Raw genomic sequence first — 23,311 nt, 5'->3', positions numbered from 1 at the left:
CCCCCACACCCTCCCTCCTCTTCAAGTTAAAAATGAGGGAAAGGTAAGTGGCTTCAAATAACAAAAGGTCTTTGAATGATGTGAAGACCTATGCAATTCATTTCCAGGAAATGTTATTTTGGTAAATACTTTAAACAGTAATAAAGTTACAAAAAAAAAGAAAAAAAAGAAAAAAAGCAGAGAGCAAAACCAGCATGTTCTAAAAAGAGCTAAATGTGTTGATATTTGAATAGTTGCAGTTGCAGTAAATACAAAAACGCATACAGACGATGTTGAAAGAGCGAGAGAATCACTACAGTGTGAAGGCTTTATAGCATTCCTACAACTAGAACTCCTTGTGTCCTGTGGGTACAGGCATATTCTTCAGGAGAACACATTCAGTGACATGCTGGTTCATAGTCTTTCACAAAGCTGTTACTTTTTTAAGTAAAGGTGTAATTTAAGAGTACAAGAGGGCTTTGAGAATAAAACATCAAACAACATCTCCTTTCAACCAACACATATGCCTGGAAATGCACACTTGGATGACTCTAGCGTGTGCACTCCAACAACACGGATGAACCGAGTAACACTTGTAACTTAGGTTTATAGCCTGCAGAAGGAGGTGCAAAGCAGGAGGAGGAAAGGGGAGGGGAGGGAAGTCGAAGGGAGGAAAAAAATTATTACCGTCCCATGCCCCCTCTGCTAATAAAAAACATAACTTCAAACATGTTTCTGATGATGGTTAAAGCAGGAGGAAATTGATTTATTTGAAGATGTTTTAAAGTGAATTTTTCACAGGTTGACTGCAGGTCTTTGAAGCCTTGCAACTGCAATGCGTGTGTGTGTCATGTGTGCATGAAATGTGTATGTCTTTAGGGGTGACCTTAATGTTAGTACAGTAAAAAGGAAGAAAAAAAAAGTATTGCTGTTATCAGCTGCCAAATTCTCTCATGAACACCGTAGGGTGTGTTGGTGTGTATTCGTGAGTATGTCCGATATTATAGCTAACCTACTTTGGTGAATATAAGCTAAGCCTCCAACACCTGCTGTGAGTGCTACATGTGATAGCCAAAGCAAAGCCTCGGATATAATTTGCTATGTGTGAAAATGAGAAAGAGTTGGTTAAATTCCACAACCAAGAGACATAAACTGTAACTCGAATGTGTTTAGTTCATTTTACTGCACAATGTGAGAAGCAATAGCTGTGTGTACAGTAGTAGTCTTTATTTTATGATTCATCTAATGTCAATGTCAACAGACTTTCACTCACACATAAAAATAAAGAGCATCACACCAAAATGGCTGTGTTTTAAAAAAAATCCATTTTCTTTCCTGGCTCACTATGGCATTATGGTTTCTGTGCGTCGGTGAATGCTTGCCGAAAGAACCTCATCGATGCAAGTGTATTTATACTAGCTTTTGTTAATTTAAACAAGAGCAGTTCAGAGGAATGTAGTTTACACTAAAGCCTTAAGTGGGGGGAATAAAACAGTGCGTTTCTATGCTGTCAATTCAAACCAGGAGAAAAAGATGACAAGAATGGATAAAGTGATTTCTCATCAATTACTGCTGTTGGAAATAAACTGTGTACCTTGTATTACTTTGAAAAAAACAAAACAAAACAAAAGACCCATCTTGTTGCTAAATGTAAATGCATACTGTTTGATCCATTAGGCTATTAGAAAGTCTTTTTGAACCTACAAAAGTAAAGTTGATCTCCACAATTATTTGCTTCCTTACCTGTTCGTAGAACTTGTTGTGGGAAACGTAGTACTGGGCATCAAAAGACTCCTCTGTCACCAGCACAAATTGCCTCTCTCCCACCTACAAATACACAAAGACACAGTCTAGAGCCATGACTAACTGGAGGTGAAGGGGTGAATATTAACTTAACAGTCCATTCTAGCAATTTTAAGAATTGGCTTTTTTATTTCTAGCATTTTATCCATCTGCACATCCATTTGATTATGTTCAGGCTCATGTAGGGTTGGCGGTACCTTTCTCAATAAGCATGAGGAGGGATGGAACCTGCTTAAGTAAACCAAAATCATTTTATTCTTATATTTATTTAATTCAAATAAATAATTCTTTGCTCGAGATCAAATTGGTTTCAGTAAAAGCTAGGGAAAAAAGCATTTTTGTTTGACACATTCACAAGGTAACTAAACCATGTAAAGCAGATCTGTATTTCTGAATGTCTAATTAAAAACTATAGCTGTACCAAGGTGTTAACAGTTGTGTCCCACAGGCAATGCATAAAGCTGTGAATTGTCCTCAGGTTTATTTGACAGAAGCAGACTTCTTCAGTCATGCCTCTATTCACAAAGATTGCAAAGGCAATAAAAGCTTTGCTCTTACACGTTTCTTTTTTCAAGTTTTATGTTGCTGAGGTTCACCTTTTAATTACAATTTCAAGGTTTCTAAGCCACTTCATTTTAGTGCTTTGCAGAGATGACAGTAAGAACTATTCAACACAAGTCCTTGCAAAAGAAAGAAAGAAAGAAAGAAAGAAGCGGAATTAAAGAAGTCCATAAAAGGATACAATTCAAATGTGTACAGAATGCTATTCAGAAAATCAGAAAATCAAATACTACAAGGCCTCTCAATCTAGCAATTTAATATAGGACATAATGATAAAAAGCACATTTTCTGTTAAAGAATGTTGTTGACTCCAAGGAATGAGGAAGAGATGAAGATGAAAAGAGCTCCACTGAAAGAACTGCAGACTCTAATAAACCACCTAAGTGTTGAATTAAAAGTAAAGGTTTCTTTTCAAAATGATTAATCCAAATAAAAAAAAAAAAAGTAAAATGTAAATGTAATACTTCTGATCTTTATCCAAACTCCATTGTCACGCTGAATGCTAATGCATTCAACAGAAAGTGTTTATAATGTACAATCTTGCTTCATCTACATCAAAACACTGTAAATACAAAGAAATGGGATATGAAATGTTTAAAGTTGCTGCAGGTTAAAATGTGTTATTTACATATTTGTTAAGACTATCTCTGTGTCTTGACAGCATGATACCAATAATCTGTGAAAATATCAAGCTCCTCTGTCTCCTTTCTGCATTTCTACTGCAACCTACATAAATACACTGTTTGGCCAGAAACAACCAATCAGTCAGGAGGAGGGTCTTAGCACTGTCGAACCTGCTCATGTATGTGCTGCTCAGACCCTCCCCCTGGCTCTTTGTTACACTGCAGCTCCCTCCCCACAACAGAGCCTGCAATGAATGTGCCGGCTAGTTAGCATAACCACAAATGATAGCAGAAGTCTTTTTTCCACCACCAGCACAGAAGTAATGCATACACAATGGAGTAGGATTACAGGCAGGAGGCAGAGGAGCTCAATTTTTTCACGGATTAGCTTTCTCATGTTAAGCTGTCACGATATAGTTAAAGTTTTAAAGGGGCAATATTATATGTTCTCCTGCCACAAAGTGCCATTTTATAGATCAATCAAGTATCTATGTCAGCTTCAGTTGCTATAAAAATGCTATACATATCAAATATGACTTAAGAGAAATTTTACGTCATAATTTACCACATTGAAATAGGGTCTCTGTCTCTAAAAATTCTTGCTCCATCAAGAAGTCATGATAACGTGGCTCCTCTATCAACACTTGAACGTTTTTAACCAGCATTCCACTGAGATGCTCCTTCTATAAGGAGCTCAGCAGATGCGCAGTTCCACCAGGTATTTGCTGATTGCTGCTAGCTAGTCTGAAGGAGCTCAGTGAAGGAGTTGCGTGGGAGGAATGCTTTGTAAGGAGTAAGCTTGGAGGCTTGGAAACTGCAGCTCCGAGGAGAAGCTAGGCTGTGCTCGGTCCACACAAGTGTTCTGCACAGCTAATTTAAAGGAGATTAAAGGAATTAATGCAGGAAAAGAATCAAGGGAACACTCCAGATACATTTTTGATGAGGAAATAACATAACATGATGTAAAGTTAAAAAAAGTTGATTTTACACAATACTGCCCCTTTAAGAAATATGTAAAAATATAATTTAAAAAAGTTACATACTGCAGCTTTCATTTTAAATATGAAAGAAAATAACTAATGTTGCTTAACTCCATACAATATTCCACTGTGTTAGATAAAACACAGTGAAAAATATACTGTAAGTATATCTCTACACTCAAACTGTAGCTTACATCTGCTTCTAATGTCTTATCTAAAGGTTGTTGGATTTGCTCAAGTGAAGAATTGATTCCCTTTTCATGTCTAGTTATTTGCTTTCCTACCCTCACCACAGCAGAGAGGCTGCAGGCAAAGAGCGGTGCATAAAAGCAAACTCTTATTCTTTTTGTACATGTAAATTGAAAATCTGTTAAAAATAAATGATTGAAACGTGAAAACAGAATCAAACAGAATGTTAGTTTACATTGTTTTTAAAAGAGCAAACTAAGAGCCAAACTGGAAGGAAAAAATGATTTAGTAGAGTGCAATTGTGATAAAAAGACATTTAGCATTACATAATGCCTATTAACATTCACTTTAAAAATGCAAATACACACAGTACAATATACATTGCCGAGAGGCACATTATTAATATCCTTTGTACAAGAAACATGTAAATGTTCTTCTCATGTCAAAGGCACTACAAAAGCAAAGTTTAAACCCAATCCAGCAATTTAGAAAATATTGCTGCAGTGCAAAACCACCTGGGTTATAAATATCTAAAGCTCACACTTGAAAATGTTGGGAACAGAGTGTCCTGTAGGCTTAGCAGGAAGTATTTGCATTTAAAGTCTGCCAGTGATGAGCCCCGTACTCTAAAACTGTGCTGACTGATCATTTCCTTGGCAATATGTCAAAGCCTTAGAAGTCACGGTTCTGACATATAGCCCAGGGTTTTTCCATTTTTGCAGACACCCATAATCCTTGCTCTTTTCTTCTCTCTTTCCAGATTTATCCTTTTGCCTCCATGTGACTATTTTTTCTGGGTGTTTCCTCTGTTGTTCAAACCTCTTTCATCTTTTAAAAGTTTCTCTCATCAGTTCCTCCCTTCTCATTTCTTTAATGGTTTATAGAACAGCAGCAATGGCACACATGTGTTCTAATGTCACAATTTTCTTTGGATTAAAGATGGTCAACACTCACCAACATGCAAATCATGTCTGTGCTGGTAACAATCCTTGACATTTCCCGTTATCTGTGGGAGGTTTCAATAACTCCACAATAAGTTTCAGCCTTATTGTGGGACAGAAAATGCCATCAACAGTAAGAGACAATGCAATAGAGCAGTGGTTCTTAACCTGGGTTCGATCTTTGTGCTCTTCTTTTATCACTGAATGCAATCTTGCATTTTTTTTTTTGGCAGCCTGATAAATTGCATGGCAACTAAACTATAGACAAAAACACTCAACCTGTTTCAGTCTCCCAGCAAATTGACTATACATAACTTGGAGATGTGCGACCTGTGACCTACGCCACACGACGCCCACGGATACTGATTTCTGTGACATGACACTATATTCATTGGTATGGATATGATTTACTGTTTGTTTCACTGACTGGGTGAGCTCATTCTGCCTACACTCTGACACATTTTAAAGTTTAGAATGAATTTCCAGAAATAATTACACATAAGTCCCCTTTTAACCAGGGGTGAAAGTAGTTTTAAATTCTAGCCTTCCTCCGCCTACAGGTGGGGGGACGGGTTCTGACTGTTGTTTGTGCTTACGGGCCAAACAACAGTTCAGATTACCCACCCTTCTTGGAGTCCTTAGAGGGGGTACTGGAGAGTGCCCCTCATGGGGACTCTCTTGTTCTGCTGGGGGGCTTCAACGCTCATGTGGGTAATGACAGTGAGACCTGGAGGGGCGTTGTTGGGATGAACTTCCCTCCCGATCTGAACGCAAGTGGTGTTCTGTTGTTGGACTTCTGCGCTCGTCACAGATTGTCCATAACGAACACCATGTTCAGCCATAAGGATGTCCATATGTGCACTTGGCACCAGGAAATGATGATAAGATTTCCACGATGATCGACTGTCATTGTTTCATCAGATCTGCGGCCGTATGTCTTGGTCTTGGACACTCGAGTTAAGAGAGGTGCAGAGCTGTCTACTGACGCTTCACTGTTGCGTCTCGGTCCAGACTGTTGTCCAAATGAACACTAAAGTGTTTATATTCTTCAACCACCTCCACTTCTTCTCCCATGATGGAAATGGGGTTTGATTGGATCCTGTTCCTCCTGAAATCAACAATCACCTACTTTGTTCTCTGGTGCTCTGGCTTCCTGGCCACAATCTGAATTTTCTTTCACCCCTGCTTTTAACAGATTCAAAACTCAGTTCTTCGACTGACCATTTTTCTCGTTATAGTTTTAGTACGATGTGCTGAGCATTATTGACTGTGACTTTTAAAAGTTTTTTTATGAATTGCTTACAAACTTTATACATGATTAGAAATGCATTGGATTGGAGGAAGAAGAGCTAAGCATGACTGATGTGCAGATCCTCTGGAATTAGTAATATCTAATCCTCACCACAGTGAGCGGTGAGAAACAGTGATATGGGATTGAGGAATATCCTTGATTATGTTGATTGAATTGCAACTCAGAAGGCAATTATACATTAAAGCCCTCTGAACAATCAGCAACACATTGTGGAATGTAGAGTATTAGACTTGAATAAAGACTACAAGGAGCTGCACCCAAAAGCAAAAACTAATTGAATGAAATTGACTAAACAGTTTGTATCAGAAGATTGCTCTTGATTTTGATGGATTGTCCAAACTGCGGTTAAGTTGTTCATTGATGGCATTCCATACAAGTTGTAAGAGCTTCAAAATGATTTACAACAATCAATACATTCAAAATCTACATTTTAAACAGAAGTGATGTTTTATGCGCATGCATGAAAAGCTTTGCAATTCACCAAATCCCTAACAGATTTTGTATTTATGGTATTTGACAAACCATAATATTTGAAAGGCTACTCTTTCAACTATAGATTTTCTGCAACTGAGACTCTAAAGCTCTAGAGTAATAGGGGGGACATTATGATTACATTACAGGGGAATAAAGAACAATAGTTTGGAAAACGGGGGTGGGGCATTTAATATTGTAATGGCAAACAGGAGTGGAAATAAGCATCTCCTGGTAACCAAAAGCAGGTATGAAGTAGCATGAAAATTTGATCAAACAAACCATAGGAACAGATTTGCAGCCAAAACTTAGAAAATGCATTTAAGTTTTACAACAAACTTGCTGGGGGGCAGCAATGCCCCTGAGCTGCCAAGTTGTCTGCTTGATATGACATCATGGAAGTGGAGCTCATCTCTAATTAAGATCATCAGCAGTAAGAGCCCTGCAGCAACATGTTGCTGTAACACTGGACAGTACAAATGGTGACATTCAAAGTATTTTGCTTATGAAGCAGTGTCTGTGTGTTTTGGTACATAAATAAAAAAAGAGTTGCAAGAAGTGTAATCAACTTGTCTCATCAAAATATAGACAAGGTGGAACAATCACTAGCTTGCCTTTTCTGTAAACTATTCTTTCAAAGATCCAGTCAGAGAAAGATGTGTGGCTCTGTTTCAAAAGATGCCAAACTATTTAACATCATGAGTGAAATAGATGGATTAACATTACAACTATACATACTAATGAAATGTGCAAATTTGAAGATCAATGTACTTGTTTATCGACTGCAACTTTTTCAAATGACTAAATTAGTAGTCGACAACTGATGAATTGTTTTTAGGCTTACAAAATCAATACATTACTATCCATATCAAACTTGATTAATTTTTCTATTGAATAATTGAATTTTTATTAATTAACCACATGCTAACAGAAACATTTCATCTGAAAGAATTTATTTTAGATTGAAAATGATGGAATTCAGAAAGAGAAAAGGAAATTGGCATAAATATATCTTACGTCATTGGACACATTTCTTGTAATTCAGACAAAAATCCTGTGAACAAGTTAAAAACAAATGTGGCTTTAAGCGATTTTTTAAAATTACACTATATTTAAACATATGTAAACTATATTTGGTCAGAAATTCACTTCCGTAACAGTTTTATGTAACAATACTTGGAGACTTTGAATTGTCAGATTAAAACGTGGATATCAGTTGATCAAATAGGAAGTTCTTTACTTATTTCTCCATTTGTAGTTGATGGCTGCATTTTCAGTGTCCATTTTTCTTTTTCCCCCTTTGGTGCCCAAGTCTACAATTCTTTTTCACTAAAGTGGATTATGTCATCATTTGCTCTCCCACGAACACCATCACACTACAAATGATTTACATAAATGCATAATATTTATTGGTTTTTGTTTCCGTTGCTGTTTGTCTTTCCTTGCAGCGATGCATATTTGGTTGTATGCATTTAGCTTTCTATTTACTCCATCTGTTGAAGCAAGTCACAGCATTCCAAACATGACATCAAAGTCTTTGTGCACTAAGGCACTTATTTACTTCACCATTGAGAGAATAACATCCCATGATACACAGCAGAGCCATTACATATTTGTGGGATCGTGAGTTTAATTGATAATTAATCCTCATCATAACAGGAATAATGAGAGAAATGCAGCTTTGAATTCTAATGAGCTGTTTGTTTACCAAAAGCCTCCCCCCCCCCTAGTTTTGTAGACATTTTTATAACTGGACTGGGTTACATTGCCAGAGTGAAAAGCAAAAAATGTTTTGTTTTACTGTGAAAGAACTCAAAAGTCAAAAGAGTTAGTTTTTTTATTGAACACAACAACCGTCTCAGTACAGAAATTGACAGAGTAATTGACAATAATAAAAAATTCCATCCATGAATGGATCTTTAGATTATAATCACTTAAAATCAAGCTGGATGGAAAAGGTCTCACATAAAAAGGGAAGCAAAAAAAATCAAAAATCAATCTTTAAGTGTTTTAAGGTCCATTCCACATGCAATAATCTCAATCATTACACAATAACTCTCGACAGCTATTTATGTCCATGTTTTCCAATTACAGCCATGTTTTTGAATTATTGTCCTATGAATCCACCCATACTGCTATTTTGTATGCCTCCCTACTTGAACACAGCTGATTCAAATAATTGAGTCATCTCAGTGTTTTCTTAAATTCAAGGTGCATATGTTCATAAACCATGCATGTAGTGATGAAAAATGTAAACACTGGAAACACATTTTTATTCTTCCCTGCTTAACAGCCCCACCTGCTTTGACTTATGCTCATATGTTTGGTCTTGTTGTAAAAGCAAGAAAATGGTGCTTCCCCTCCCTGCCCCCCAGATTTCAGACATGGAACTAATGTTGACTTACAATGTTATATGCTTGTAAAGAAAAGTTCATGCTAAAAAGATACTAAGTGTGTAGTGACTATTTGACCCTTTGATATTTTGCTCATATGTAGTTTTGATTTTTTTTTCTTAGGAAAAGGAGCCCAAAAACGTTGTTTTATGTACTTTGGTTGTTTTTCTTTAAATAATTTATGAAGAGGCAGTTTCCTGCCATTTGGTATTTTGGACCAATATGTTCAATTTGTACGTTTGGCATGTTTTACAACGGTTTGAGAGACAACAATTGAAAGTAATATCAGAATTTGCCCATTATCCTATCTAGTTATGTGCAAATGAATGTTAACAGATCACTTAGATCAGATTTCTAATTGAAACATTAATCTATGAGAACTGGGTGTATGGTTGACCAGTTCTTGCAGTTGTTTCCACAGTTTCTCAACGGTGAATTCAATAATCACAAAAAAAATAAATTGACATGTAGTGATGTGGGAACAAAAGTTTGTTTAAAGGTTTCATGAGCATGTGACTTGTTGAATCGCTAAACTGACCGAGAGACCATCAGAATACGTCTAACATATCTCACAAATGTTTTGGAAAAGATGGAAGAAACAATATTTCATATGCATTTATGATTATACAAGGACAGAGAGTGTAATTTATACTTTATTGACAAACTAAGTAGGAGATGGGATTAAGAATAAGGCAGGACAATGAACCGGGATTTGGGCTTTCTATGCACAGATCTCACTTACTCAGCTTTGTAGATTATCATGACATGCAATCACTGATGAACTCCTACATAAACAAGCCAGAGATTTTTTTTTTCTTTTTTTTGTTCCCTGGAAAATAATCGCTGTGGGGAGTGATTTAACAGGGCTAAAGAAATATTCTCTGATCTTTTGGAGGTTCCTTTTGAATAAGCTTCTTGAAAGATGAATGAAAAAAAAAATCTCCCCTGTTGGTTTGGGTGTTTTGTTTTAGCCTCAAAGTAAAATTCAAAGACACTGAAACTTTTCAGAGTTGGCCACAAAAACTAGCGGATTACGGAGTGCTTTGGTTTTGTGTTTACGGGGGCAAATGAAAAATCAATCGAGATCAAAGTTCTACAAATTAGCTACTTTAAAAGGAGCCTCAACACCAAGTGAAACGGGCATGGAGGAAGCAACGCTAAAAAGTAGAAACAAGGACACAAAAAAACTATAATTTGCATTAAAAAAGAATAATGAAGCGAATTAAAAGACAATTTTATCAAACTGTACAAATACCAGAAAAGCATTCAAGCTGTTAGAACCTTGCATGCGGTAAAATACTTTACAATGCTCTGCAGTCTGCACAGTTGTGTCTTTTACAAACCCAGTTATCAACAGCAGCTGGAGGTGCTTTTCTGGCCAATAAACTATATCCATCTGGCTTTTACAATGCAGTCATGTAGCTTTCTCTCAGAGACTTCCAAACCTTAACAGGGGTGCGTTTGAGCACGCAAGGAAATACACAGGTGGATGATGAAACCTAAACATCTGAACTTTGAGTAAAGGAGATTAGGTGGCTCTGGTATTCTCTGAGGAACATGTCCTTTTTGAGTGAGAGGATGCTGCAAAACAAGATTTTGCTTAGGGTTTTTTTTATTTTTTTTATCTAGTGATGAAATTCACTTACATAAACAATTCCCTTACTCAGGGTGATGTTTCTCCTTCAAATTGTTATCACTGGTAGATCACTTATTAAACACGTCACTATTTGCATGCACTGCTACACGGAGTAAATTTTACAGTCTAAAAGAAATGTCTCTCAGAGTAAATTAGGCAAAAGAAACTAATCTAGACATGTCGGTAACCCTGTCCTAATTTTGATTAAAGAAAAATTGCAATAGCTGAACAATCATGAAGCCTATTCAGTCTTAGGTACTTACAATGTTGATTACACAGTGGTAAATGAAAGAGTACAAAGCAGGGGAAATACTGTAATCATTGGCTGGAGGGTTTGAGGAAGGAACTACACTCTGAGAACAGATTAAACATATTAGTGGCAACACTAAGTAAACAGTGGTGACTCTTTTAGCTTCAGTCCAAGTTGGAGCAAAACAGTCCTGCCCGATGAAATTCATGTGTTTTGACATGAAGAAGGTGGGAAAAAAAAATAGTTGACTTGTGTTTGAAGTACTCAACAAAGAGAAAAATGTGCTCGGTGAACAGAAACTACAAAAGACTGATTAATGATCAAGAAATGTTTTAGAAAACAATGTTATTAATAAAGTTGGTACTCGGCATGACTGTGAAGGAATAAAGTCAACTGTTGCACATGCGCAAAGCACACTCAGTGCATGGCATGTTTGCTTTTTTTTTTTTTTTTTAAAGGAAAAAAAACTGTTCCACTAAAATTATGATTGGTATAAATTGAATAACGATGTAACATTTTTTTTTTCATGCAGATTACTCTAAACCTATTTCAAGTTGTAAAGTTATAACCTGATACTTCCTCATGCATATTTATTATTTATCCCCAACTGAAAAAGGGGATTTGGTGTTTTGTCATGTTTAGCCATGCTTTGAATTTTAATTAATAGAGTCCACGCCTTTTAAATGCTAGGATTCACATTGAATGTTTGTGTATTTCAGTTGTTTTGATTTGCCAGGGTCAAGAGAAAAAAATAAATATTGCTCGTTTTCCACTTCATGGCATCTGAAGGTACTCCTTGAATACAAATAATCTGATAATCCTATTGCTATGACCGTAACGTATCCACGTTTCTAGGAAATTGGCAACAAAAAGGAGCAGTGAAATACAGTTGAACTGTGACTCTTTAATTACATGCCTGATGAATATAACAATTTTGTGAGAATGACTTGGAGTATTCGGAACAGAAAAGTTAAATTATGGTGCAAGTAAAAAAATAACTACATAAAAGAGTTAGCTGTAATTTACCATCACGCTTGTTTTGTTGCATCTGTACTTTGAACTATGTTAGAATACATTTCAGAATGATTAATGCACACTCAGAAAACATGGTAAAAATGATAGGAATGTACTTGAAATGCAAGAATAATGAATAATCAAACCCCAAAGGCAGAATGTGTGCTTGTTTGTGTGCCTCACTCCTCTAATTTGCTCCACAGCTTCACTGGTCCTTCCACGTTTTGGGAGGTTTTTTAATCATACACACAACTATCCCAATAAAAGCCATATGTTTTCACCTCATGCACACAGAAACCTTTGAAACAGTTACATTAAGTAAGTTACATTTAACAACTGGTGAGTGGCTGATTCTGAGAAAGTAAGAGAGTTGCATAAAATCAATGTGCAGCAACTTAAAGTAAAGACTTAAACATAAACCTTTCCATCTCAGATGAAGGCAAACTCATCCTTCAGCATTGACCTCAAAAGAACCCAGAAAAGTTACTCAGTGGGAGATTCCACAATTGAAAAATTGTATCTTTTCCACCCTCAAAACAAACAAAGCTATGCTATTAGTTTTCATGAATACTGAGGTCATAAAGCTGTCATACAAGGTCTTGAAAGTTTCAGATGGAGAGTGAGACAGCAATAAAGAATGTAAGCAAAAGAAGGTCAGTATGTGATGCTCTAAAACAACAATTTTGGATATCAGTTGTTATAATTTGCTCAAAAACATTCTCACGGTACCTTTAAATACAACAAAAAGATCTCATGAATACAGAAAATGCATCTCAGACTCTTCTTTCTTTAAGACAAACATATTGTAATATTTTTGACTGGACTGTGGGAAAAGGCCATATAACAGTGAAGATAGGTCATACAATAAAATGAAGCAAAGTTGTAGTTTCATTTGAAGGCTGGTGCTCGCTGAAATGTTTAAAGCTCTACTGTCAGACCTTTCAGACAGTGATTTCGTACGTTTGAGAATGATTTTAGGGCAGTGTTGACTCATGTTTCTGGGCACTGCAGTCCAGCCAGGCATCTTCCTTCTCCAACACAATTTCCAACTACAAATAAAACATGAGTGCAGACTCACTTGACTTGGACTGAATGGAGATTTGTGTAATTTGCAACTAAAGACAATATCCAGATGTTGGGTGTTTTTATGACTAGCACTACTTTCCAGGACCAGTAGACCATGGGCTAGTTTCTGATATAAGGTAAATTCATAATAATTTTGGTCTGTCAGTGTAAACCTCTGAAATTAGAATACTCAAAAATATTCCCTAATGAAATATTATTGTGGAATTTAGCGAAGGAAAATAATTGGATGAATATATTGGTGCTGGGAGAAGTAAACACCTCTGACTTTAGACTAAAACCTAAAGAACAGTGTGAGAATAAGATGTGGTGGGAGTCAAACAAGTGAGCGATAACATACCCAATACAAGTATTTAGTAAAGCAATAAAACTCCAAATTTGCTACACTGAAATAAATTGTTCTCAACCCATTGATTAACAAAAGATAGAGAGCAAAAACGTTAACATAGTACCAGATTTTGAGTTATATACAGTGAGTTATAGTGAGTTAGATTTTGAGTTATATACAGTGCCTTGCAAAATTATTCATACATCTTTGACTTTTTTATATTTTTGCACATAGACACAATCTTCCATGTATTTTATTGTGACTATGTGGTGAGCCAGCAAAATGTAGCCCATCATTCAAGTTGAAGGAAAGGCATACATTCCTTAATTAAAAAAAACTAATTCTAAAAAGAATGATTCACATTTCTATTCTGAACAATTTAATGTTTTATATACTTATATATACATATATATATATATATATACACACACACACACACACACACCTACCTACGTAACCCTACAAATCAGGTTACAACTAATCATAGTTGATAGTGAAATGGATGGAGCTAAACCTGGCAGAAAACTTGCTAGAGGCTACAAAAGACTGGAAGATGGGTTGAAGGTTCGCCATCCTGCAGAATAACGACCCTGAAAGAACAGCGAGAGCTAGACTGGACTTCTTAGATTAAAGCATATTTATGTGCCTAGAGAAACACTCACAGTCCCGACAGTCTCCATCCAACTGGATATTTTTCAAGGAAGAATGGGCAAAATTTCACTTTCTACTAAAGCAACTCCTTTAGCATAACATTATTTTCCAGATTTTTATCTTTTGTGAAAAAATTACAATCATGCATCATTTTCCTTTTGTTGTATAATCTGTTACTTTGAACATGACAAACGTAAAAAAAGTTTAGAGGGTAATTCTTTCTCAAGCCACTTTAGTTGCTATTTTTATCCTTTCTGGTTCTACTGAAAAAAACTATGACGGTATAAATAAGTATGTATCACTTTTAAATGCATATCTGCAAAGCACATATAAATTATACAACATAAGAAAGAAAAAGTCAAGTGTTTCACAATTCTTTGTTTTTTTTGCCATCTTAGAAGAAAAGGCAGTCAAGTCTGTCACCAATGCGACAAATTTAGTTCGTCAGACAAGAGACAGATAGATGTCCCTCACACACACGAAAACACACAGGCCCTGTGACAGTAGCCCAAAGGCTGTTGGGTGTCTGAGATGCTAGAATAAATCACATCACAACTGAGACAGAGCAGAAAACACAGAATGAAAGCCTCCAAAACATCACTTACTGAAATACATGGCACAACACACGCAAAAATCCCCCAAACTACTGAAAAACAGACGAAGTATGTGATAAACTAAGACGAAGTGCAGGCCTTTGAGCAAAGATTAGAAAGTGTCAAGAAAAACAAGGAACACAGTTTAAGACATGTGGGTGTTTGATAAAGGATGAGTTTGGGTTGTAAAATCTTCTGCAATATTCTACAAATTGATGTAACAAACAAATAAGATAGATATCAACACAAGGAGCAAACTACAAAGGCAAAAACTCCATCAACAAAAAGTTAAGTGTGTGTGTGTGTGTGTGTGTGTGTGTGTGTGTGTGTGTGTGTGTGTGTGTGTGTGTGTGTGTGTGTGTGTGTGCGTGTTAACTTTAAACATAAATTTTCAGAGCAGGACTGCTTATAAATGATGCAAGTCATCTCTTTGGACCCGACTACTATTCCCCCTAAAATTCTTATTTAAAACATGTATTCATACAATCTTTTAAGAGTAAAACAAAATCATATTAAAATTAGAAACAAAAAACACAAAAAAAGGATAACATGATATATCTATGTTTATTGTCTCTGCTAAAGTAACAGTTTTACACCAGCACAGTGTCTGAAAGATTCAATTCTTTATTTATTCCCCCACTGTAGGGCTTCTCCAACAGAGCAAATGTGCAATCCTTTGTGTGGGCGTCTGTGTCCAAGATGGGTAGGGAGGAGGAGAATAAGCCCTTGGCGTTGCAGCATCTATGTGTCTGAAATCGTGTGTCCGACTGCACCATGAATTGGAGCTCAGCTGTGATTGTCAGGCTGATTGTCCGTTATGTCCCTGTGGGCCTGGAGGCCTTGTTATGTGTAATTTATGTGGATATGTGTATAAAGTCAGAGATGGAGGAAGAAACACGGGACGATGGAGAGGAAGAGAAAATGCATGGGTGAGGCACACATCTATTCATCCACGTTATTGTATAATTGCAGCTGATAGTAGGGCGTTGGCAAAAGCAGAGTGATTGTGATTATCACTACAAGACACACCTAAAGATAAGTCACATCAGTGGTGCATAGAAAGGCCCATCTGACACACCAGTGCTATAGCTGTTTAAAGACTAGCCTTACAGTATGCAGAGTAGAGTCAGAGAGATGTGATAAAAAGAAAAACATGATCTCTAGGGAACGAGGCAAGGATATTCCTAATGTCTATCCAGGTTAAAAGTTGGGTCATGACCGTTGATGAATGCCATAATTTTTCATCTCCTTGCTTTTTTGTCTCTTACATCTTTTCAAGATTGTGTAAATGTTCAAATGTGAACAGAGGATAAAAGGTTGATTTTCAGGTGATAAATTTGGAAAAGTTTTTATGCACCATCCTCTTTTTGTTCTAAGAAGACTGTTTTTAATAAGCCCCTTTGCATCAAACATGAAATGTGTCTTTGGATACTGAATTTGCTTTAGGTACTCAATTCAAAAGCTAACCAGTGTACAAAGAGGTCTTTTCAATATCATTATATCAAAAAGAACCCTGAATATTTAACCTTGACTCATAACAAAAAAAAAATTTGATAAGTACCGAAGAATGGGACTCAACAACTACTGCAGCCTTTTCATAAGTCATTCATTTATATTGTAACATGGCACTATGAGTGTTCTTCAAAAAATAAAAAATAGCTATCAATGCAGACTTCATGTTCCATTTTATTTGAAATGTTTGAATGTGGTTTTGTGATTTAGTTTTGTAGTTGATCAATAGATACATTTTAACACTTTTTACTAAAACACTAGAGATGTTTTCACCTCATTATTGTCGAGGCTAAATTTTAACAGCTTTACAAAAATTGAATTAATAATTTCAAATTATTAATTTAATTAAAGTATTTTTTTTTTGTTTTTGTAGACAGTTTTCCACATTGGAGTTCCATTACTTTACTGGAAGAGACATAAGGCAAGTTCAGTTTCTGTCAAGAAAAATCACAACTGTCTTCCTCTGTGTGTAAAGAAACTGACAGGGGGCTGAAGTTGTAGTGTTTGCTTATGTACACTGAACACTGTGATCCGAGACATCTGCTAACAATTCCTTGTCGGAGTATATTTTTGTGTGACCATGTAGTTTTATAGATCTGTTATACCTGGGGTATACTGTGCTGCGTTACAATAATATATTGTCAAGTATTGTTTTTCTTTTCACAGCTCATTCAGGAAGCAAAGGACAAGAATGCGGTTTCTATTATTCCTTTGCCAATTTATCATTGGTGAGTATTAACATTTAAGGGAAAATTGGCAGCCAAGACTAAAGTGTTTGTCTGCAACACCTTTGTTGGCTGCATGTCAAATTGTTTTTTTTATTTTTTTTTATACATTTTTTTTTAACAGTATTGTGGTGCTATGAAGATCGTCATGACAGAAAAGGTTATTAGATGGAAACACATTTGAAATTAGTTGTTTTTAAAGTGGAATAGTACGCAAGATCAACATTTTTTTTAGCACAATGTTATTACTTTGTCAAAAACACACATGGGATATTGCTTTGGTTCTTATATGCTTGTTTGACAAATTCTTGAATCTCTCATGCCCGCTATTCAGTGTGCCCACCTATTTCCACAAAGCTGTCTGGCCATCAGTGACTAAGTGTACTTGGGTAATGTAGAAGAACAACGATCCAAAGACGTCTGAATGGCACGTAAAGAATATTTTGGATATTTTGTGTCATGGGATCTATAATTGAGTTCCTGTGGCATGACTTTATCTTGTTTATGCAAAAAAAAAAAAAAAACAAACCCTGAAATTAAAACTTTTTTTCTAAAGACTGACAACATTTTCCCTTTAGCTACATAAACGATTCGTTGCCAGTTATCACAGAATGGCATTTGTTGCCACCGAGGGTGAAACACCCAGTTACATGTAGGTGCAATTTATTTTAAAGGTAAGGTTAACTTTGTAGCTACTTTATAGAAACAATTAGAAGAATTAAAATGTTCAGCTATCTACAGCAACAGAGGAACTGCCAGCAATATATTTGGTCTGTTCATGTGTTGCCCTGTAAATACAGGGAATGACTTGTTTAAATTACAGAGGCCAAAAAAAACTGCTTCAATGTGTGAGTGAATACATATGCAAATGTTTTATGACCACAATATAAAAACATCTCTAGTTAATATCTGTTTGTTTTCCAGCAGATGTCAGGCTCCTGGATGACATATGGCAGAGAGGGAGGCCAATGGAAAAAAAAACAAAAACAGGGCTGTCTGTCTTTGTGGGAACTTGATGTTCTTGTTTGTGACAAGCCAAACAACCGAGGTCTAACTAAATACTCAACGTTATTCAGTAGTATTTGAAAATTAAACCTCATAGTTACTATCCATTGAAAAACACACTGCAACAGCTAAGCATGAGCCTGATTTGTAAAATAGGTTCCAAATCTTATACAACAGTCCAAGCAAGTGATTGTTCTCAAAAAGCACGCCACAAAGATCTTTGTTGTCCAAATTACAGTGAATCTGAATTGGGCCTTCTCCTCAACATATACATTCAAATCTGTCTGTAGACGCTTTATTACTTACAGGGATTTTAAAATATTGTCATACATTTCAATTAGCTTCACATGCCTTAACAGTGTATAGTGACTGACTGAATATATGCATGTTTTTGCCCATACTTCTACACATCACAAAAAGCATCTTGGCCTGCGGTGCACTTGATACATAAATAATCCTGCACATGCAGTACCGTTGCTGTTATGTCAACTTTAAAAGCCACCTTGCTAATGGGCATGCACAGTCATTCTCTAATGTCAGTGTTTGCCAATGAACAGGTCAAATGCAAGAGAATGGCTCCAGCAACATTAGAATATAAACAAGCCTGCGTCCTCCATAAGTCCTCAGCATGTTCTTCATCTCATCCATAATTATTAGCAAAGATTATTTTTTTTCAGGTTTAGTGCATTAAATAGATAAACGTATTGAGGAAAGGCTGAAACCATTCTACATGAATTACTATGCAAAGTGTTTCTCATCAAATGTCACATAATACTGTACAGTTTTCAACCTGACTTAAGACGTAGGACTTTTGTAAGGCCTAAAAGCTTTAATAATGACACAAAACACATCCAGAATAGGCTACCTTAAGAATAATGCAGATAGTTTATTCAACTCCAGTCTAGGGCAAAATATCTAGGGATTATTTTTATTCCATTAGTGAGCTGGTGTTCTCTGGTTTTATGCAACTAAATAATGTGTTGTGTGCTCATATGTATTGGATCCGTTTGCCTTTTAACTGGCCCTGAGGTGTTTGTAGTGAGGCAGTGCGATATAAATATAACTGAATAAAGAGAAATGAAATGCAATGATTTCAATAAAATGCAAAGAGCACAATAGTCTGCAAGGGAAAAAGATAATTCAGATAACCTGTTTCTATTCATCGGGTGATAAAGTCAGAAATAGCCAACAAAAAAAGCCGTTGTGAATATTAACTCGAGTTCTCATACGAATGTCAGGAATGCAAAAAGGAAACACTAAGAAAACTTACTTTTCCTTCAGTAGTGCTTCTCATGAGAAATTAAATCTAATGCTCATGTCCAAACCCAGTTGTAGCTCGAGGTACTGTTGTCACTACATGAGTTATTCAGATGAAAAACATACTCTCCAAACAATGTAATTACAATATGGCCTTGGAGTTACTTTTACAGGCACTGCCTTTAAGAGAAGTAGTCAGAATGCACTAAGTGCTCACAAGCATGAAGACAGACAGGCTTTCCCGTTAGAGTCATAACAGAGATACCGTACATGTAAACAATGACTACTTCTCTCTTCGTCTCTCTCCCACACAAACACACCTATAAAAAAAAAACTTAAGCAGAGATAGTTTGGAAAAACAGAAATTTCACATACACACAAACAGAGGCACATAAATCTCCAGATAACCACACACAAAGAGCTGTGTAAGGACACTTTAACTTAATTTGTTTATGCTGTTGTTCCTGGAAAGGACTGCGCTCAGGGCACCACATTGCTTCTGCATGAGAGGAGATGACTGGAAGTGCTCTGCCTGTCCTTTAATTTTTTTTGTTGTCGTTTCATACTACTTCTGTTTTTCTGGCATTGTTCATAGCCGTCCACAAATAAATGTGACCGGTTTAGAATTTTTCACCTCATTTTAAACAAAAAGGCTATGAATAAGGGGAGGATTGTTCTTCTCCCAGGCCAGATGATTGAAGATTCGATCCTCAACACTTGCATGTGTGAAAGTGTTACTGGGCAAAACTATGTGTTGGTTATGAGAGTAAAAATAAAAAAAAGTTATCATGTTACAACTGCAGACAGGGGGTCTTATTGGAATATTACATTTTATGTTTAATTCGGTTTATTTATGTAACAACTGTATACAAATAATTAAATCTAATCATATATTTAAAATTAACCCAAGTCAATAAAAAAATCCACACATCTGTTTCTTTCCACCTTATTTAAATGTTATTTAAATGTTATGCACTATTAAATAACATTGACGTTTGTGGCTGTTCTGTTGCAAAATGTGAAAACTAGGGGATGTTTCTGCATGAGACAAGACAATATGTTTGCACTTTTAAGTTGATAGATGTTAGAGTTGATCAGTTGTGCCTCTTCTCATTCCTTCTGTAGGAATAAACCACATAAAATTTAATTTTAAATAGTCAAACCAAGTTCATAAGATGTGATCAATACATTAAGTTCATACAATATTAAGAGGCAGCATATAAAAGGACTTTAAATGAGGGAAAGGTTTTGACAGGATTTAAAAGCACAATAACAAAGTACACACAGGTGGCCATTAAGCACTTGATCTTCTCTGGTTTCTTTCAACAGAAGCGTCATATCATCAAGTTAGCTGACAAGCCCTCAGGGTGTTGCTCCCTGCCTTCAAAGAAGGGCCTTTTTAAAGTTGGTAACAGAAAAACTCTCCGAGACAGATGGTTGAGATCAGCCAACATGAAGAAAAAAGACGAAGAAATCCAATTCATCATAATTAAAAATGCATGGATCGGCTATTTTTCTATGTGAAATCAATAAAAAGTACACTAAACTATGCAGATTTGATAAATAAAGATACATTAAAATATACAGTGACTGGAATTCTGGCTTAAATGAACAGGAAAATGATTCTCTAGATTAAGATAAATTTTGACATTTCCATGCTGATGGTATCAACTTTCAAACTTAGTCCGTCTTCTGTAATTTGCTTTTACTGACCTGGATCCAATTAACCATCGTTATGTGTTTAACAGGATAGACTGTCCAGCGCAAATCATTTCCCCCAATGCATATTTTGATTGCCACATAACTCCACTGAAAATGAAACTGTAACCACAACATTTCAGATACATACTCAAACATCATAAAGACAGTTTCTATTATTATTTTGCCTCTAAGAAATCATTAAACAAGGAGGTGTGGCCAAAGGAACTGAGCCATGAGGTAAATGTCTGATCCCCACCTGCACCCATTCACCTTTTCTGTTTACTTTTTTCCCCACAAACAAAAAAAAAAAGAAAAAGAAAAAAACTGTCTACTTAACTAAAGAAAGAAAATCCCAAATGCTTTTGGCTGTTTAATGAGCTTAGAGTCCACTTTTTCACTGGCAGAACTTCAAACGACCAAACCTCCCTTCAACAAGTCTGGCTCTCATTCATCAGCACACAGAGAGACGAACAGCTTTCAGGTGCAGAGAAAGTATGAGATGCTGTGCAAAGTGGAGTGACACGAGGTAACATGGGAAACTTTTTAGTTATTAGAAGTTTTATATGAAAACAAAACAAAAACAAGGGCTGCATATTAGCTCATGCTATAAGAGTCATGGTACAGGTATGGGACTGCCGTTTCGCTCATTCATCTAAGTTATTCTGTATTGTCTCTATGAAATAAATTAAAATAAAAACCTACATAAATAGATACAGTAGTTAGTACAGTTTAAAAATAAATTCTCAAACTAATAATACCATCTACAAACATCTGAAAAAACAAAGATGAGAAGATAGAAGAATAAAGTGAAAAAAAAAAAACTGGCTTACCATTTCATGATAAAAGAAATTATTTTAGCATGTGGCAATACATGATGAGAGTGAATTTAAATAAAATGTGTCATTTGGATGCCACACTGTCATTTGATATGTTCACACTGTTCAATGCCAGAGTCGGGTCTTCCAATTGGTAACTGAACAAAGTTTTGTCTTCTGCTGCCACACATATATCCAGAAAGTAGAGCTTTTATAAAGTACCTGCAATAAAGTGAATTAAGGTTAGGTCCATTCTGAACAAAATATTGTGGGAAAATTGATTTAGCAAATTACTGTATTAAAACCTTTATCATTGTGTAGATAGGATTTAAAATATTTGCCAACAACATTAAATGGAGTTATTCATTTCTATAAACTGATCAGTTTTCTCCTCAAGCAGACTGCAACAAAGAATTGCTGTAGTCATTTGTTTAAATTAGACCACATAAGCTGCATTGTCCGTCTAATCCTCTCGTTGCTTCCTTGTGCCTCTGGACCTCTGTTGTGTCCCTTATTTAAACTTTGACACAAGTTTGTTTCTACCTTTAGGTGTATCAATTTTCTGGTACATTTTGCAGAAGCTTGTTCTCTGCTGAAAGTCTGTCCTCTAACATCAAAAGCAATTTCGTATAACTAAAGTAGCTTCTAGAGCAGGGGTGGGAAATCCTGGTCCTGGAGGACCGGTGTCCTGCAACTCTTGGATGTCTCCCTGGTCCAACACACTTGAATCCAACAGCTGAATCACCTCCTAAGTGCAGTCAGGTTCTCCAGAGTCCTGCTAACAACCTCATTATTAGATTCAGATGTGTTGAAGTTGAGACACATCTAAAAGTTGCAGGAGACCAGCCCTCGAGGCCTGGAGTTGCCCACTCCTGTTCTAAAGGTTAGTTCTGTGCTCTAACCCCCACCAATGAGCACCACTTTGTGAGCGTAGCTGCAGTCACGGGACATATCGCTGGACTTGAGCAGACATGTCAATGCGAGCTTAAAATAAGGAGCAAACTCCACTTTCCTATTACAGAGGTTTTCCACAAAGGAAGTTCCAGTTCTTAATTGGTTCTATAGAAGAAATGGTTTGCTTATCCTTCATCTGAGAGCCACGTTATTATGCAAGTCTCGTTCACTTTTTGTTTTACCAAAAAGACTGATTATTACAGCATATTTGCTACCACATATATAAACCTGGGGTAAAGGGCAGCAAGGACAGCAAGAGACATACCCATGTATGTCGAAATGGGGTCCAACGAACCCCACACATGTAAAACCTGTATCATTTTCCATAGACCTCTACGTTTGCCTCAGTCCTCGCAAACGTAGAGGGCTGTGAGATTATTACTTAGAGAGGGCATGTTGTGTACTACCTCCACTGAAATCCCAGTCTTATCACAGTCTTACATATCTAAAGTCACAGACTCTTTATCAATGACTTAGTCAGTGGAGCTCTGAATAATTAATCCACTTTGTCTTCCGTAAATAAAAAAAAAGAAAC

The 23,311-nt window shown here is 36.2% G+C and overlaps 1 protein-coding gene across 1 annotated transcript in view; it reads right to left on the bottom strand.

Moving 5' to 3' along the window:
- Positions 1 to 325: 325 nt before the first annotated feature.
- cdkal1 (CDK5 regulatory subunit associated protein 1-like 1) overlaps positions 326 to 23,311 on the bottom strand; it is a 182,521-nt gene continuing 159,535 nt past the window's right edge. Inside the window, exons 13-14 of the mRNA XM_017309343.1 lie at positions 1,723 to 1,806; positions 326 to 361 (exon numbers count right to left, since the gene is read on the bottom strand). Of these exons, the coding sequence (XP_017164832.1) occupies positions 326 to 361; positions 1,723 to 1,806 (120 nt within the window). The remainder of the gene's footprint in view (positions 362 to 1,722; positions 1,807 to 23,311) is intronic.

Source organism: Poecilia reticulata, linkage group LG16 (genome assembly GCF_000633615.1).
Source record: "Poecilia reticulata strain Guanapo linkage group LG16, Guppy_female_1.0+MT, whole genome shotgun sequence".
NCBI classification, from domain to species: Eukaryota; Metazoa; Chordata; class Actinopteri; order Cyprinodontiformes; family Poeciliidae; genus Poecilia; species Poecilia reticulata.
The sequence above is the reverse complement of the archived record's forward strand: the minus strand, read 5'-3'. Positions and strand labels throughout refer to the sequence as shown.